General features: G+C 44.4%; 1 protein-coding gene across 1 annotated transcript; it reads right to left on the reverse strand.

The window, feature by feature from the left end:
* Positions 1 to 4,559: 4,559 nt before the first annotated feature.
* Positions 4,560 to 14,357, reverse strand: BLOC1S6 (biogenesis of lysosomal organelles complex 1 subunit 6). The gene is made up of 5 exons (XM_060260399.1): positions 14,072 to 14,357; positions 9,871 to 10,015; positions 9,381 to 9,468; positions 8,603 to 8,689; positions 4,560 to 6,285 (listed from the first exon to the last, which is right to left on the reverse strand). Exons 1-5 carry the CDS (start codon positions 14,142 to 14,144, stop codon positions 6,166 to 6,168), a joined length of 513 nt encoding a protein of 170 aa, XP_060116382.1. The 5' UTR covers positions 14,145 to 14,357; the 3' UTR covers positions 4,560 to 6,165.
* Positions 14,358 to 15,490: the final 1,133 nt, after the last annotated feature.

The raw sequence follows: 15,490 nt of genomic DNA on the forward strand, positions 1-15,490 counted from the left end.
GCGGGCGGGCCCTTTTTGCAGGCGGGGTGGGGCTCTGCCGAGTCCCTTTTGCAAGGCCCGCGATCCGCTCTGGTCCCCTCTGAGCACGTGCAGAGGGCGAGTCCCCCTCCTCTCAGACGTTGCAGAAAGCGCCGGGCCTTCCCACGCATTCTTTGGACTCGGAGGGAGGGAGGGAGGCTGAGCTCCCACGGCAAGAGCGGGGCGAGCGCAGCAAAAACTTTAGTTCAATTCCGGGGGAGTTGGTGGCTGAGAATTTCTTCTAAGCTGAGCGAGGGTGAGCTAGCGCCCAGATTTTTAGCTTCCAGCTCACTCAGTTTTGTCTTAGCTCAGGAAGGAGGACCCCAGAGCACACTCATGGCTGCAGGAGCTCACCACTTTCATGCCAAGACCTCCCAAAGTAGCATTTTTGCAGCTTAGAAGGAACATTGCTGAGAAGGGGGGGGGGGGGGGGAGGACGGCCCCAACCAGATCGAATACAGCCGGAATCATGCGCGGGTCCGTTATCATCCCGTAGCTTAACGGAGGCTTCTAGAGTTTAATTCAAATTATTTGCATTTTTATTTTTTTGTGTTTCGCTGTTGTATTTTAACCCGCCCTGAGCCCGCTAGCGGGAGTTGTTGGTCAATCGCACAGTGGAGTTCGACTCTTTGGGACCCCATGGACCAAGTCACGCCAGGCTCTTCTGTCTTCCACCATCCTCCGACGTCTGCTCAAATTTGTGTTAGTTACATCAGTAACGCTGTCCAGCCATCTCCTCTTTTGCCGTCCCCTTCTGTCTTTCCCAGCATCAGAATCTTCTCCAGGGAGTGCTGCTGCCTTCTCATTGGGTGGCCAAAGTATTTGAGCTTCAACTTCAGCATCTGACCTTCCAGGGAACAGTCTGGGTTGATTTCCCTTAGGACTGACTGATTGGATCTTCTGGCAGCCCAAGGGACTCTCAAGAGTCTTCTCCAGCACCACAACTCGAAAGCATCTATTCTTCTGCGCTCAGCCTTCCTTATGGTGCAGCTCTCACAGCCATACACTACCACTGGGAATACCATCGCTTTTGACTATTTGGACTTTAGTTGGCAGGGTGATGTCTCTACTTTTTATTATACTGCCCAGGTTGGCCATAGCTGTCCTCTCAAGGAGCAAACATCTCTTAATTTCATGGCTACAGTCGTCATCTGCAGTGATCTTGGATCCCAGAAATGTGAAGTCTGTCAGGTTTTCCCCTTCTATCTGCCAAGGTATGATGGGGCCAGATGCCCTGATTTTAGTTTTTTTGATGTTGAGTTTCAAGCCTACTTTTGTGCTCCCCTCTTTCACCCTCAACAGGCTAGCCGGAGAGGGCGTACTAAAAACCGCATAAAGCAAAGCGGCAAGGTCAGTGAAGCAAGCATTCCGCGATGCAGCCAGCAGGTGGCCCCCGAGTCTCGGAGCGGAGACTGCAAGCGGGCTGGCCTTGTGGAACCTCAGCGAGGTGAACTTTTTACCGCCCCGGGGTCAGCAATTCACGGTTGCAGGAGCCCGGTGGTTCGGACTGATAACGGCGCTCCCACCAAGGCGTGCAATGCGCTCTGGAAATGCAGCTCAGTTTCCGCGGCAAGACAAGCAGGTTATAAATGGAACTGCTGCACTTCCTCCGTAAACACCCCTGCGCTGAGCCGCTGGAGATCTTTTTGTGGGCATGTAGGGCAACTCCGCCGTGTGCACGACCCAGGAACTTCAGGGCTACCCAGATCACCCAGCTCAATTTGTTAATTTTACTATTCTGTCATTGAAGTTTAAATTTGTAGCATTTTGCATTCTAAACCACTGCCTACCAGCTATATATAGCCCTGCTCACTGTACCTGATTCCTCCTCTCATGAAGTGTGCTTGGAGCACACGAAAGCTTACATTCTGAATAAAACTTTGCTGTTTTTAAAAGGTGCACTTGACTCCTACTTTGTTCTACCTTTCTAAAATATCATACTTTCAAACAGGGGTCCTTTTGTAGAAAAAGAGGTGCCGGAGCTCATTAGCACAACTCATTTACATATGCCACACACCCCTGACATCACCGGAAGGTGTACCAGAGTATATCAGCTCAGTATCTACCTTAGAATACTTCTTGAATTATAATTGTCATAATAAAACCTTCCTCCCATCATACTTTTAAAATTAGCTTCTCCTATGTGGCCACAGTGGCCTGATAAAGATTTCTGTCTGCTTTCTGTGTTTTGGTTATTTTCCCATTTTTTGTAGGGAAAAATATTAGAAAGTTTGTCAAGAGTTCCACAAAATTCTCACAGTGGGTTTAAACAATGGAGCCTGGAAGCAATTATTTGAGGAGGGTTAAGAAAGAAAGAGCACAATAAAATTTAGAGGTTCCAGAGCTCCATCCTCTGAGCACCTGTCGAAAATGAGGCTGAAAAGCAAATTTATGGACTGGGACAATGGACGTGAGTTGCTTTTGTCTGTTCCTTTGATTTGTATCAAGAGCCCCGGGGCTGTGGTGCAGAGTGTTAAAGTTGCAGTACAGCAGTCCTGAGCTTTGCTCAGGACCTGAATTCGATCCTGGCAGAAGCTGGGTTTTCAGGTAGCCGCCTCCAGGTTGACTCAGCCTTCCATCCTTACGAGGTTAGTAAACTGAGTACCCAGCTTGCTGAGGGGAAAGCATAGATGACTGGGAAAGGCAATAGCAAACCACCCCGTAAAAAGTCTGCTGTGAAAATGTGAAAGCAACTTTACCCCAGAGTCAGAAACGACTGGTACTTGTACAGGGGAACCTTTCCTTTCCTTGATTGTATCACTAGTATTTCCGAGAGTTGTATAAGTACATTAAAAAAAACTCCTCGGGAATCCTGCATCAGGATTCTATGAAGAAACATGTCTACACAGAAAGCACACACATCCCCAAAGCCATAATGCCCACCTCTGTGCAACATACAAATTGCAGCGCCATTGCAGTGTGACAAATTATTGTGAAGAACATAATGCAGCCAAATACACATAGGAAGCATTTTCACTCCCAAGGTATTTAATCTTAATTCAGAGTTCTAACTCAGGTTATCATAGGCTTTCGGGACAGGACAAAAAAGGGGACCAAGAAAGGAAGGAACTTGCTGTGCAGTAAAAGCAGCCACACAAAACTCAAAACAGGGAACATAAATTAAGTTGTGCATCCCAACCAGGGGCCAAGATGCTATCTGCCATGCAATAACTTCTCTTTTCCTAATGAGCTGGTTTCATTTCACACAAATGAAGCACATAATTACCAAAGACATGAGAAGTATGTACTTACAGTTTATTAACATCATTGGTTAGAATACTAGAGATCTTTTCCAGTTTTTGCAAAATGAATGCATACTTGATGGTCAGGTTAAAATCAACTAGAATTACTGTGGGTCCCAATGATATCAACAAACACTTGGAGGGCGTATTAGGAATAAACTCGTGTTCATTACAATACAGACCATTAAAACTTGCTTCTAGAAATCCTGTGCACAGTCCAAGCATTGAGTTAAACAATAGGAAGTGAAAATTTTGCAATGGAGAAACAGCCATCTTAATTTGATAATCATTAGGTATTTGTAACACAATGGAAGAATACAGCTGACCATATATCCCATAAGTATTATCTAGTCCTTAACTGATCATTCCTGAACAATACCCAGCTTACAACTGGTAAAGTGTTCAGTGGATAACATGGCTTTCAACATTAACACTGTGCATAAGAACACTAGAAGCTCCCCCAGCATAAGGTTTATAATTATACAGGCTTTTTGTAAGACAAGTGAAGGCTCAAAATTGACCAGAGGGGCCAATTTGTTACTGGGGACCACAGCAAGTTATTTTTGTGAGCTGCAGTGGCCAAATGCTGGTTTGGTAGGTACAGAGTAGTTTTCATCCCTACTGTCCTGTGGGGATCTCCCAGACAGAGCTGTAAGGCGCAAAGCAAATGAGGAACTCACCTTGGCACAAAGCTGGGGGGTGCAGAGGGAAAAATGCATCTACTAAATAGGGTGCCATTTTTAAAAGTTCAAATTGGACCAAGGAGGGACAGCTGTCTATTAGGGCAAAGAGGATCTGATCCCACCAAGTTCCTTGACTCCTTTACAGCAACAGTAAAGCCTTACCAAACTTTCTGCCAGTCCAGGGCTTGAAGGCTGTTAGCTCCCTCCTCAATCAAGCTTAGTCTGCTCATCATTCAAGAGTTCAGCCAAGTTCCTCCTACCCTCAAACGGAGAGGGCTTTCCTCCTATTTTTCTTACAGGCACGGGTGCTCTTTTAGGCCAATGGCTCCCCAACAGTAGTAGCCTGGCATGGCCACAGCAACTACCATCATCTCCCAGCCACAGCAGCCACCTGATGCCTGGGCTGGCTTGCTGAAGCAGAGATAAAACAGGTGGCTAGCTGCAGTGCTGTCTTTGCTTGGAGGGGAGGGAGGAAAGCCCAGACAGAACCTATGGAGGGATTCTGGTGGTGTCTAAACCAGGAAGAGGAAAAATGCAGACATCTACCCAAGAATAAGGCAAGCCCGGACTTGCTGACAATTGCACATAAACTATACCAGAACGCTTAGGCAAGCTTTGTTTTATCATCTTTATTTTTAGTGGGTGAGTGCTCAACTCTAAGCATCATTAGCAGAAAAAGCAACATTCATCTGAACAGGGAGTATATGGCCTAGTTCTTCCTTGCAGTACAGATTTTTGGAAGAAACGGTCTCAGAAATCTCTCTCAGCCCCCTGCTGATTTAACAGGGGCCCCTAGAGCTCCCCATCTTTTTAAAAAAACACAATCAGAATGCAATAGGGGAGAGATGTCTCCATCTTACTCTCCCATAAGAGCCCCGTTATTTTGTTCGTTTAGATGTCCCTGGATCCCACTGGTTTTTCCTTGTAAAAAGGAAACGGAACTCCTCAATGCAGGCTTATTACCTTTTTTCAATTACTGAAAATCCCTGCTCCCCCCTCACAGTAATTACAATGGATTAGACTTTAAATGTCACTTGGATGCTTTCCCAATTTGAGTAGAACACAAAAGCATTTTAATTACAGCAAAGCAATGAAGACAGAACATGGACCCAACAGATATCCCCAGGTTCTCAGGCAGATCAGTGCTATCTGAAGTTCTGAACAATCTCTTACGTTTCTTGGCATGTCTACAAAGTGTCCTCGCTGCATCCACGGATCATTAACTCCCGGTTCTAAGATCACTTGGTCAGGAATTGTTTCCATGATGGCTAGCAATAACTGATGGGCACAAGCTGCCAGGCTTTGCGGTAAACTCGGCTGTCGTATGTACAGCATTGCTTCCCACGGCAAATTCACAAGGCAAGGACATATTGCACCCCTTTAAGCACTTGGGTGCTCATTTCTGGGAGCCTCACATGCATGAACTCAAGAGCTTCTAAGATAGATACCCACACTTCAAGTGCTTGCTGTGGGAAACGCTTGGCCTGGTACGTGAACTGCACTGCCACCTCCGCTCAGGGCAGCGTGGTGTTCATCCCCATTTCAGTGGGGCTGGCACAGACATCCCAGCCAGCCACATCTCAAGTGACACAGCAAGGCCTTCACCGTTACAGACCATCAAGATACAGAGTCATCAACCTGCTATGACAATACTTTGCTTCTGGTAAATTTTAAAATCTACTTCTAGATATTATAAACTTGGCAGATGTAGACCTTGACACTTTCCCCAGTCTGGAACCCATTTATATACGACAAGAACAGAAGGTTGACATCAAGACTTCACACATAGGCAGTTGCTGTTCTACTGGCAATGGGGCATGGCAGGATCAATAATGGATAACAGCAGGCCAATGAGGTAGAGCTCAACGTTCAGGAAATCCATCCCCCCATTCATTCTGGACAGCAAGCCATCCCATACTACACAAGGTCTTGCATTTTGTTTCTCCCCACCCCCCCCTGGAAAAATTAGCAGACAAAATAAAAAGAACACGCTTGACATAGCAATTTTAGGGTGCATAGCATTAGCAAAGATGGCATCTTCAACTGCTGAAGCTTCACTGCTCCTAGCTTGCTTTTTAGAAACAGCAACCAGGAAATATGAATGACGTACAAATAGGTTGCTTGGCAAGTTCAAACGTCAGGTCACTGAGGGGCAACGTGGGCTCCCCAGCGAGTCCAGAGAATGTTCTAATTAGTTTGACAAGCCGATGCATGTTCGGCTTTCATGTTCTCTTAGCTGGCTTGGCTGTTAACTGTTTCTCTCTCTCCAGCTCTTTCTCCCGCTGCTGCTCTCGCTCTAGTTCTTCCTTCTGCCTCTTCTGTTGGAGTCTGAGAGCTCTTTTCTGAAAGAGAGAAAGCCCACAAGAGCATTTTACTTTCTAGAAGCTGCGGAATTATATTTGGCAGCACAGAAGCCATGATGTTTTGCAATTATTCTTAGAACTACTTTCTTCCCAATATGGCATTAATAGGTCTCCCAGCTTCAAACAGTGGCCATAAAAACAGGGACTGCTCAGTGGCAACCCCCTTTTTTTGGGAACCAACTCCCTGAAGAAGTGTGGGAGGATGTACTCTCTGACATTGCTTAAGGGCTGGGTTTGAGATAGGGAGGGACCTCAGCAGTGTACAATGCAGAGTCCATCCTCCAAATAAGTCATTCTCTCCAGGAAAACTGGAACTGGTCACCTGGAGATCAACTGTAATAGCTGGAGAACTCCAGATGCTCCCTGGAGGCTGGTAACTCTACCCACTGAGGTCCCTCCTCTCCCAAAATCCCACTCTTTTAAGGCTCCACCCTCAAATCTCAAATTTCTGAACCCAGAGTTTGGACCCTAGAAATAATAGAAAGTACAGCACCAAGGATTTCTGGATCAAGAGGGGAGACGAGGTGACCAGAAGATACTATCTTTGAAACCAATCACAGCCATTGATCTTCCCTCCCCTCCCGTCCCTTTGCAAAAGTACACAGTGAAACACATTATGAGTCTAGTGGCACTTTTAAGGCAAACAAAAGTCTATTCAGTTTATGAACGTCCATTTCAATGTATCTGAGGAAGCATGTGTGCACACAGAAGCTCATACCATGAATAAACTTTTGTTGGTCTTAAAGATGCCACTGAAGTTATGAATCAGCAGCGTGATGAGGTAGCTAAAAAGGCAAATAATATTTTGGCCTGTATCAATGGAAGTACAGTGCCCAGATCACACAAAGTGATATCACTGCTCTGCTCTGGTTAGACCTCATTTGTTAAAAAATGTGTTCAGTATAGGGCACAGCAGAAATGTGTCCAGAGGAAGACAACAAAAATGGTGAGGAGCCTGGATTCTATGTTCTGTAAGGAATGGCTGAAGGACCTGGGTATCATTAGCCTAGAGAGGAGACAATTGAGAGGTGATATGATAGCTATCTTTAAGTATTTGCAAGTATCTGAAGGGCTGTCATATAAAGGATGGAGTGGAGTTGTTTTCTCTTACCTCAAAAGGTCAGACCAGAGCCAATGAACTGAAAATAAATCAAAAGAGTTTTTGGCTAAACATCAGGAATGACTTCCTGACAGAGCGGTTCCTCAGTGGGACAGGCTTCCTCAGGAGGTGGTGGGCGCTCCTCCTTTGGAGGTTTTTAAGCAGAAGCTAGATGGCCATTTGACAGTAATGCTGAATCTATGACTCACTATGCATTTAGGCAGACTGTGAGAGGGCGAGCAGGGAGGGAATGAGCCAGGACTTGGTTCTTGGAGCCCTTTCTTATATGCCCAGGGTAATGCTGATTGTCACTTTGGGGTTAGGAATTTCCCTCCAGACCAGATTGGGCCAGGGAACTTGGAGGTTTTTCACCTTCCTCTGCACACAGAGCAGGGGTCACTGGAAGAGCTGTGGGGGGAGGTAACTGGGAATTTCCTGCGCTGTGCAGGTTGGACTAGATGACCCTGGGGGTCACATCCAGCTCAGTGTTTCTACACATAACCATTTAAACCCCAAATCTGTTTGGTTCCCCCGTCAAGTCATTTGAAAACTTACTAATTTTGCATAAACCTTAAAGTTTGTGTGAGAAAAGAGAAATGTAATTCTTACAGAGCATCCACAAGTAATTCTCTTAATTTATTAGAGGCAAAGGCTATGTTCAGATGCTGGTTTTGAAACATTACAGCTTTTTCACAGCTGCAGGTTAGGGTTAGTAGAAACATTTCATACACATTTCATTTTGAATGGCTTTCCTACTGCATTTCAGAGGACTTTGTCCACATCCTCCCAAGTTTTTTCTTAATGTAATGCAGAGTTGCTGCTACCCTCTGCATTTACAGTTGCCTCCCCCTTTATATGGTGTTGTCTCTGCAAACCTGAATTTCCTTTGCAGACCTCATCTCCCGGCAACAAATTAGCTGCAAGAGGCTGCTTTGCCTCCACAGGCTAAGATGGGGACTTTGCAGTGCATTTCTTTTAAGGGCTGACTCTTCCTGCCTCCTCAGGAGAAAACAAGGCAAAGAAGAGTGGGGTTAAGGTGCAGTGTGAAAGTGCCTGAAGACTGTCTGCATAAGCAAAGATATGCAACATGATTCTATGCATATTTACTCAGAAGTAAACCCAAGTCTGCAACATTTCAAAAACTCAGAACAATCAGCTTTCCCATCTTTCTTGAGATCCCAAAGCAAACAGACTCACTTTCAACTTTGATGTTTTGTCATGGAGCATCATCATCTCTTTCCTGATGTTCACCAACTTGTTGTGATAGTACTTTGCTTCTGAAAACTTTTTTTAAAAAAAGAGTAGGCTTTAGAACTCAGTAAAACTGACTTAAATGCACTCCATCCATAAAAACCACAGAACAAAAGGCTGTGTTATGGTACTGAAATAGTGCAAGGCAGTGATTCCCTCTCCCCACATACACTTTTTAAAGAAATAAGCAAACTCATTGCAACTTCCAAGGATCCACATATGCAATCAGAATATAAGCAACTGTAAAAATATCAGAACTGCTATACCACCAGAAATCCCATATTACCTATTTTAAACTGGAAACTCATTTTATTCTCAAGTCAAATACTTCATAGCTCTGATTTTATTCAGAGCAATTCCAATGGGCTGAGGTTCAGCTAACTCTGCACAGGATTGAACTGTATACAAATCTCACTTGCAGTCCCATTTCTGCAAAGGCACTTTCAAGTGAGTAGCAGGGTCGTTAATGGGGCTTACTGTTAAATCAGGCAGACATGAGTAACAACTCAAAAGAGGAGATAGGAAATAGGAGGAACAGAAATCAGTTTCCTCTGCAACAGAATCCTGTTGCTTATCTTGTGCTTGTGCCTTCTCACTAAGTGCAGATCTTTTCCAAAGGGCTGGATTGAGTGAGACGAGGTGAGATAACCTCTCTTCCTTTTTGTGCAGGTGGAAAAAATGGTGGGATTTAACACCCCTTTAAACATCTGATAACACAACTTACCAACATGTTGATGTCAAGGACAGAATTACATTCTTTAAACTTTGAGATTTCTTGCTGTAGAGTTTCAAGTAGTACTTCTTGGTTCTGTCTAGAAGACGAAGGCAATTGTTTAGATGCAGTCTGAAGTCAAGTTATAGAGATGTTAGGAAGGATGCTGCCTGCCACTGAAGACACAGGATCTCCTTCACTTGCTTTCTATTAGCTTCCATAAATTGTGCACGTGGTATTTTTGTGCTTATCTCAATTTGCATGCTACTCTGAGTGGGGGGGGGAAAGAAGGAATAAAAATTCTACGAAAACAGCTTTGCTGGGGGAGAGAAAGAAGAAAACCATTAAGTGCAATTCTAAACACACATAAATGAATAACTGATTTTAAACACGGCAGTCAGACAATAAATCTATCATCAGTCTCAACAGGATGGACTATAAATACTATAACTAAATAAATGAAGATAAAAGTACATGTACAATTTTTTTCCCATCTACGTACGTAAGCTCCTTTAAAGCTAGCTTTGATCGCTGTAGATCAGGTAGATAGTGAGAGATCAGCCCTTCAGTCAGTTGCTCCACAGCTTTTTTGTCAACTATGGCAAAGTCCTCAATTAATCCTTCATCAGGAGACTGAATGTTTGAATCTGCAACAAATACATGTTGGAAAACTGTCAATTTTTTGCCAATGAATGCTTTCAGGAAGAATTACAAAATAATAACAAAATTTTCAAAATTAAATTACAGGACTCAATTAATTCTCAAAGCCTTTACATAAATGCTCTTGTTTTGTCTTCTACGTTTAGGAGCCACTGCATGTGTTGCATAACAGTATGAATGTTTGTGAAAGATAAGAAGGCATATTTTATAACTGTGAACCACCATGAGCCAATTCCAAACAGAATAAATCTCCTAGATAAACAACTCGGACTACAAACATTCAAATAAGAAACCCTGTGGAGCTTTTTGAGTGCCTTACTACTGAGGGCAAAGCAGCGCTTGTTTACTTCTGGAATGCACCCTTGCCATAATAATTATAAACAAGCTCAAGGAATACAAGTATCACAGGGCTCAGAAGAACAACATTAACCCCTTACTTCAAAAACAGAAAGCATGCCAGTTTGGTGTAGTGGTTAAGTGCTCAAGACTCTTATCTGGGAGAACCAGGTTTGATTTCCCACTCCTCCACTTGCAGCTGCTGGAATGCCTTTAGGTCAGCCACAGTTATCACAAAGTTGTCCTTGAAAAGGTAGCTTCTGGGAGAGTTCTGGTAGTCCCACCTACCTCACAGGGTGTTTGTTGTTGGGGGGGGGCAGAGAAGGTAAAGGAGATTGTAAGCCACTTCGAGATTCAGAGTGGAGGGCGGGGTATAAATCCAATACCATCTTCTTCTTCTTCTTCTTAAACACATACATAGAAAAGTAACCTCATCAGGAATTTGAGCAATACCTTCTTCACAGCTTGCTCCTGGCATTATAAATGATTGGAAGGGAGATTCCTTCCTAAATACAACTTCCTGTTCTGAACTTTTTTTTTCTCAAAGAAAAGGTTTTACTATGAACTGCAGGAAAATGTAAGCACTTGTATTATCTGAAGGCAACGTTCCCTCTAAGCTGCAGAGTCTTGTGAGCAACTGCATGAATTATTGTGTCCTGGGGTCAATCTTCCTGAGCAAAGACAAAAATGTGTGAGCTGGAGGGTAAAAATTTGTGAGCTAGCTCATGCTAACTCAGCCTAGAGAGAACACTGCCTGAAGGTAATGCTATCTCTTTCCACAATTAACAAAGTTGCATGCTAACAGAATCCATTGCATACTCCCTTCTCAAATATTTTCTTGCTATTGGACTATGCTGGAAATCTCTTTCTGCTCCTTACAGTGACCAGATAATAGCAGCGAACGGTTTTCTACCTTCAGTATTTGTACAGGAGAGAAAACAGAAGTGCAGCTCAGGATTTCAGTCCAGTAGCACCTTAAAGATCAACAAATTTCCAGGGTACAAGCTTTTGAGACTCAAAGGGAGCTTTCAAAAGTTTATACCCTGGAAATCTTGTACCTGTTAAAATTCCCATCCGCTGTACAACAGCTCCCTGGGACTCCACCCTCTCTCCCACAAGTTAGACAACTTTTAATTGGCCTTACTGCTGTACTGTAAACCGCACATGCAGAAGAATTAAGCAGCTGAACCCTGAATAAATAAACCAGGGGTGGCCAAACTTGCTTAACATAAGAGCCACATAGAATAAGCATCAGATGTTTGAGAGCCACAAGACATGAACGTCAGATGTTTGAGAGCAGGAAGGAAGGAAGGCAGGCAAATAGATGGGGAAGGAGGAAGAAAGGAGAGGTGGAAAGAAAGCAACTTTAAATGCATTCTCCAAGCTGCTGGATGGCTTGACTTGGAGAAGTGATTTAAAGAGACAAATGTCTCCTCCAAGTCAGCCAATGTGGCAGTGGGGGCTTTGAGAGCCACACAATATGTGTGAAAGAGATACATGTGGCTCCCGAACCTCAGTAGGACCACTCCTGAAATAAACCTGAATAAATTATCAATGCAGCCCTAGGCAAAGTTACTCCTTTCTAAGCCCACTGAAACCACTGGGCTTAGACAGGCAGTACTCCACACAGGGCTGCCCTGTACACTAGTGAGGGTTTGCTAGGTGTAGATACTTTAAGCAGTGGTAAAGTCTTGCTTCACTGTGCGTTTTGTTATTACTTAAGGTGCCAGTAGACAGACTGTTTTTAAAATATAAAAGAATGAGGCTCCCATCCATTAAAAAAACCCCTAGTCATTTGTGTGGTGGCTTCAGAGTAGACGTCTATCTATCCATCCACCCACCCACCTACCATTTATATCCCGCCCATTCCAAAAGCAGACTCAGGGCGGCTAACAGTCATAGTGAAATTAAATATAGCAGGTTAAACGTTCTTTTGGAATTTTTCTGTTCTTTGGCAAGTAATTTAAAATAGGAGACCAGGTTATTTTAAACTTGGTAACCATTGCTGGTGAAGGCCTGGAATTAAAAGTTAGTTTGGCTAAAACATATTGTTCTCAAAGTCTGGAGTGCCAAGCTGAAACCCATGGAGCTGAAGGGGATTTCCACTGAAAAGTGATTGCAAGTTTTGCAGCTGCTAGTAGGATACCAATAGCCGATTGTTTCTATGTTGATAGATCATCATTCGGAAGTAGTCCCAGAAGTAGATATTCAGGTGTATCATCTAATCAGATCTCAGTAATCATGTAGATTGCCTTCAGCACCGTATGCCAAAAATACTGGCAGGCGGGACAAGTAAACCAACAGTGGAGGTAATCTCCCTCAGAATCACATTTTTTCCAGCATGTTGGGCTCATATCTAGATTAGCATGCATGAGGGTTTTTGGTGTTAAATACCAATGGGATATCACTAAATGTTTGGTATCTCATTGCCAGGTTGGATTTTTTTTAGAAAAGTAAATGCTTCTCTAGTAAAATGTTCCCTTCAGGTTTTACTCTACTTCTCCAGGAGAAAGGGCAGTTAGAACCTTTTCTCTATGGCCGTTTTCCCACTCACGTTTTACTGGCGCCACGACCATCCTGACGCCGGCGAATCTGCCTGGATTTCGCAACAGAAGCGCCGGCGCTCCCAGAAGCGCCGGCGCTCCCAGAAGCGCCGGCGCTTTCCGTCGCTAAGCCAGCGCAAACGTTTTCCTGCATCTTTGCGATTTCCGTTTGCGCTGGCTTAGCGACGGAAGTAGCCGGCGCTTCTGGGAGCGCCGGAGCTTCTGATGCGAAATCCAGGCAGATTCGCCGGCGTCAGGATGGTCGTGGCGCCAGTAAAACGTGAGTGGGAAAACGGCCTATGCTTTCCACTTGCAAGGAGTTAGCATTCAGTAAATGTATGCCTCATTTCCCTCACCTCATTCAACTTTAGTCTCATACACAGAACTCCTGCATCTCCACAAGCTTGATATAATTATCACAGGCAAGTTTTGTTATGTTCTAAAAATAAAACTGTTTTATATTAGGCCCACATTTATGATGAAATTATCCCAATTTCTAAAGAAACTGCTCACTTTCCTAGAACATGAGCTGGATGCCATGGGAAACAGTGCTCAGAAGAACCATGTGGCTCCTGAATCACTATCAGGTTCAGTGGTACATTACAAACCTAGCAATGCTTAGCAACGCCCTATAATGTTCCCTCTAAGCTGCCGAATTCTGTAAGCAAAAATTCTACTTTGTGAGCTACTGGCATTAAAGTGGTGACCTATGGCATAAATTAGTTTGCTCTGGGGTCATCCTTCCTGAGCTATGACAAAACGGTGTGAGCTAGAGGCTAAAACACTGTGAGCTGACTCACACTAGCTCAGCTTATAACCAGGGTTTTTTGAGCAGGAACGCACACGAATGCAGTTCTGGCTGCCTTGTTGTCAAGGGGTGTGGTCTAATACGCAAATAAGTTCCTGCTGGGCTTTTTCTACGAGAAAAGTCCTGCTTACAATACTGTCCTAAACACACCTGTTCTGATGCCACAGAGTTGCACACAGCGCTCCTTTTGAAATAGTTTCCAGCGTGGGCCACAGTGGCACTGCTATTTAACCAGTTAATTAGCGCTCCGCCATTTCCGCAGGGCCAGCCGTGTCTGAAAAGGGCAGCGGGCGAGGACTCGGGTGTATGTCAGTTACAAGCAACTGACGCCTGCAGAGCCGCCCCCAGGCACTTACCCGGAGCCAAGTCGCCGACGGTGCCGGCTGCCGCCGCCCCTGCCTTCACCTCGAGCGGCTCCACCCGGCTCATCGCTCATTTCGCACCGGCAGCGCCGGCGGCCAACCGCCCCTCCCTCCGCGGGGGAAGCTCCCGAAGGCCCCGATGCCGCTGCCTGAGGAAGCCCCCCAGAGGAGGAGAGACCAGGCCTCGGACCAGAGCAGGCCTTCCGGGAGAAGCGGCCTTCGGAGTCTAAGGCAATGTGCGGAGGCCGCTGATTGGGAGACTGGGACGAGGAAGGGCGACGCTCTCGCTCTAACGGAGGCTCTGATTGGCTCTCTCGACCGTCCATCTCGGCCACAGAATTTAAGGGAAGGAACCAGTCCGTGGGAAAGCGGAAGTTTTGACAGAACCGGTTGGGATGGGGGAGAGGTATACAGTCATGTCACGTGCCTATTAAAGGGGTGTTAATTATATATATATATATATATATATATATATATATATATATATATATATATATATATATATATATATATATATATATATATATATATATATATATATATATATATGGTGTATAATACACATGAGGGAGGGGTACACACAGGACTTTTCTGAACTTTTCTGAACAGGAACGCAGTTCCGACTGGATTGCCATCAGGAGGTGTGGCCTAATATGCAAATAAGTTCCTACTGGGCTTTCTACAAAAAGAGCCCTGGGTACACATATATAGCTAAATATATGTATATGTCCTTATATTTGTGCGCATGTCTTAGTAAAAGGAGCTGGACTTTAAAAAACTCTTCTAAGAATAGGGTTGCCAGGTTCGTGTTGGAAAATACCTGGAGACTTTGGGGGTGGATCTGGGAGAGGGTGGGGTTTGGGGAGGGGAGGGGCCTCAGCATGGTCCAATGCCATAGAGGCCACCTTTCAAAGCAGCCATTTTCTCCAGGGGAGCTGACCTCTGAAGCTAGAGATCAATTATAAAAGCAGATCTCCAGGCCCACCTGGAGGCTGGCAACCCTATTTAAGAATAATTTAACCAAATCTATCCCCTGTTATGCATGCAGGATTTGCAGTACAGAACAGGGTGTGATGGTAACCTTCCAAAAATGGAGTTTCCCACATGGCTGGTTTGCCTTGATTAATTTATTCTTCTCTGCTGTGTAACAGAAATGAACTATTTTTAAAGTCAATAATAAATTGACTTTATTATTGAGTTGTTAGCCTTTATTGCCATAAAATATATAAATATCTATATCAGAGCAAATTAGTTAAAAAAGGTAAAATGGAACGATTGTGTACATATACATCAGAGTAAGCATAAACTGTTTCTATGAGATCCCTACGCATGCCTTTAAAACAGAATAAAGAAACTTAGCCTCCTTCTCAGGGACACTAGATGAAGAATCATTCAAAAGTCTATAGACCTTAA

This window comes from Heteronotia binoei, chromosome 19 (assembly GCF_032191835.1).
Source record: "Heteronotia binoei isolate CCM8104 ecotype False Entrance Well chromosome 19, APGP_CSIRO_Hbin_v1, whole genome shotgun sequence".
Taxonomy (NCBI): Eukaryota; Metazoa; Chordata; class Lepidosauria; order Squamata; family Gekkonidae; genus Heteronotia; species Heteronotia binoei.

Coding starts and splice junctions, on each gene's coding strand:
- BLOC1S6 (XM_060260399.1), bottom strand. CDS start 14,144: ATGAGCCGGGTGGAGCCGCTCGAGGTGAAGGCAGGGGCGGCGGCAGCC. Junction 9,469..9,870: donor CTAGCTTTAAAGGAGCTTAC/GTACGTAGATGG, acceptor TTCGTCTTCTAG/ACAGAACCAAGAAGTACTAC. Junction 8,690..9,380: donor TCCTTGACATCAACATGTTG/GTAAGTTGTGTT, acceptor TTTTAAAAAAAG/TTTTCAGAAGCAAAGTACTA.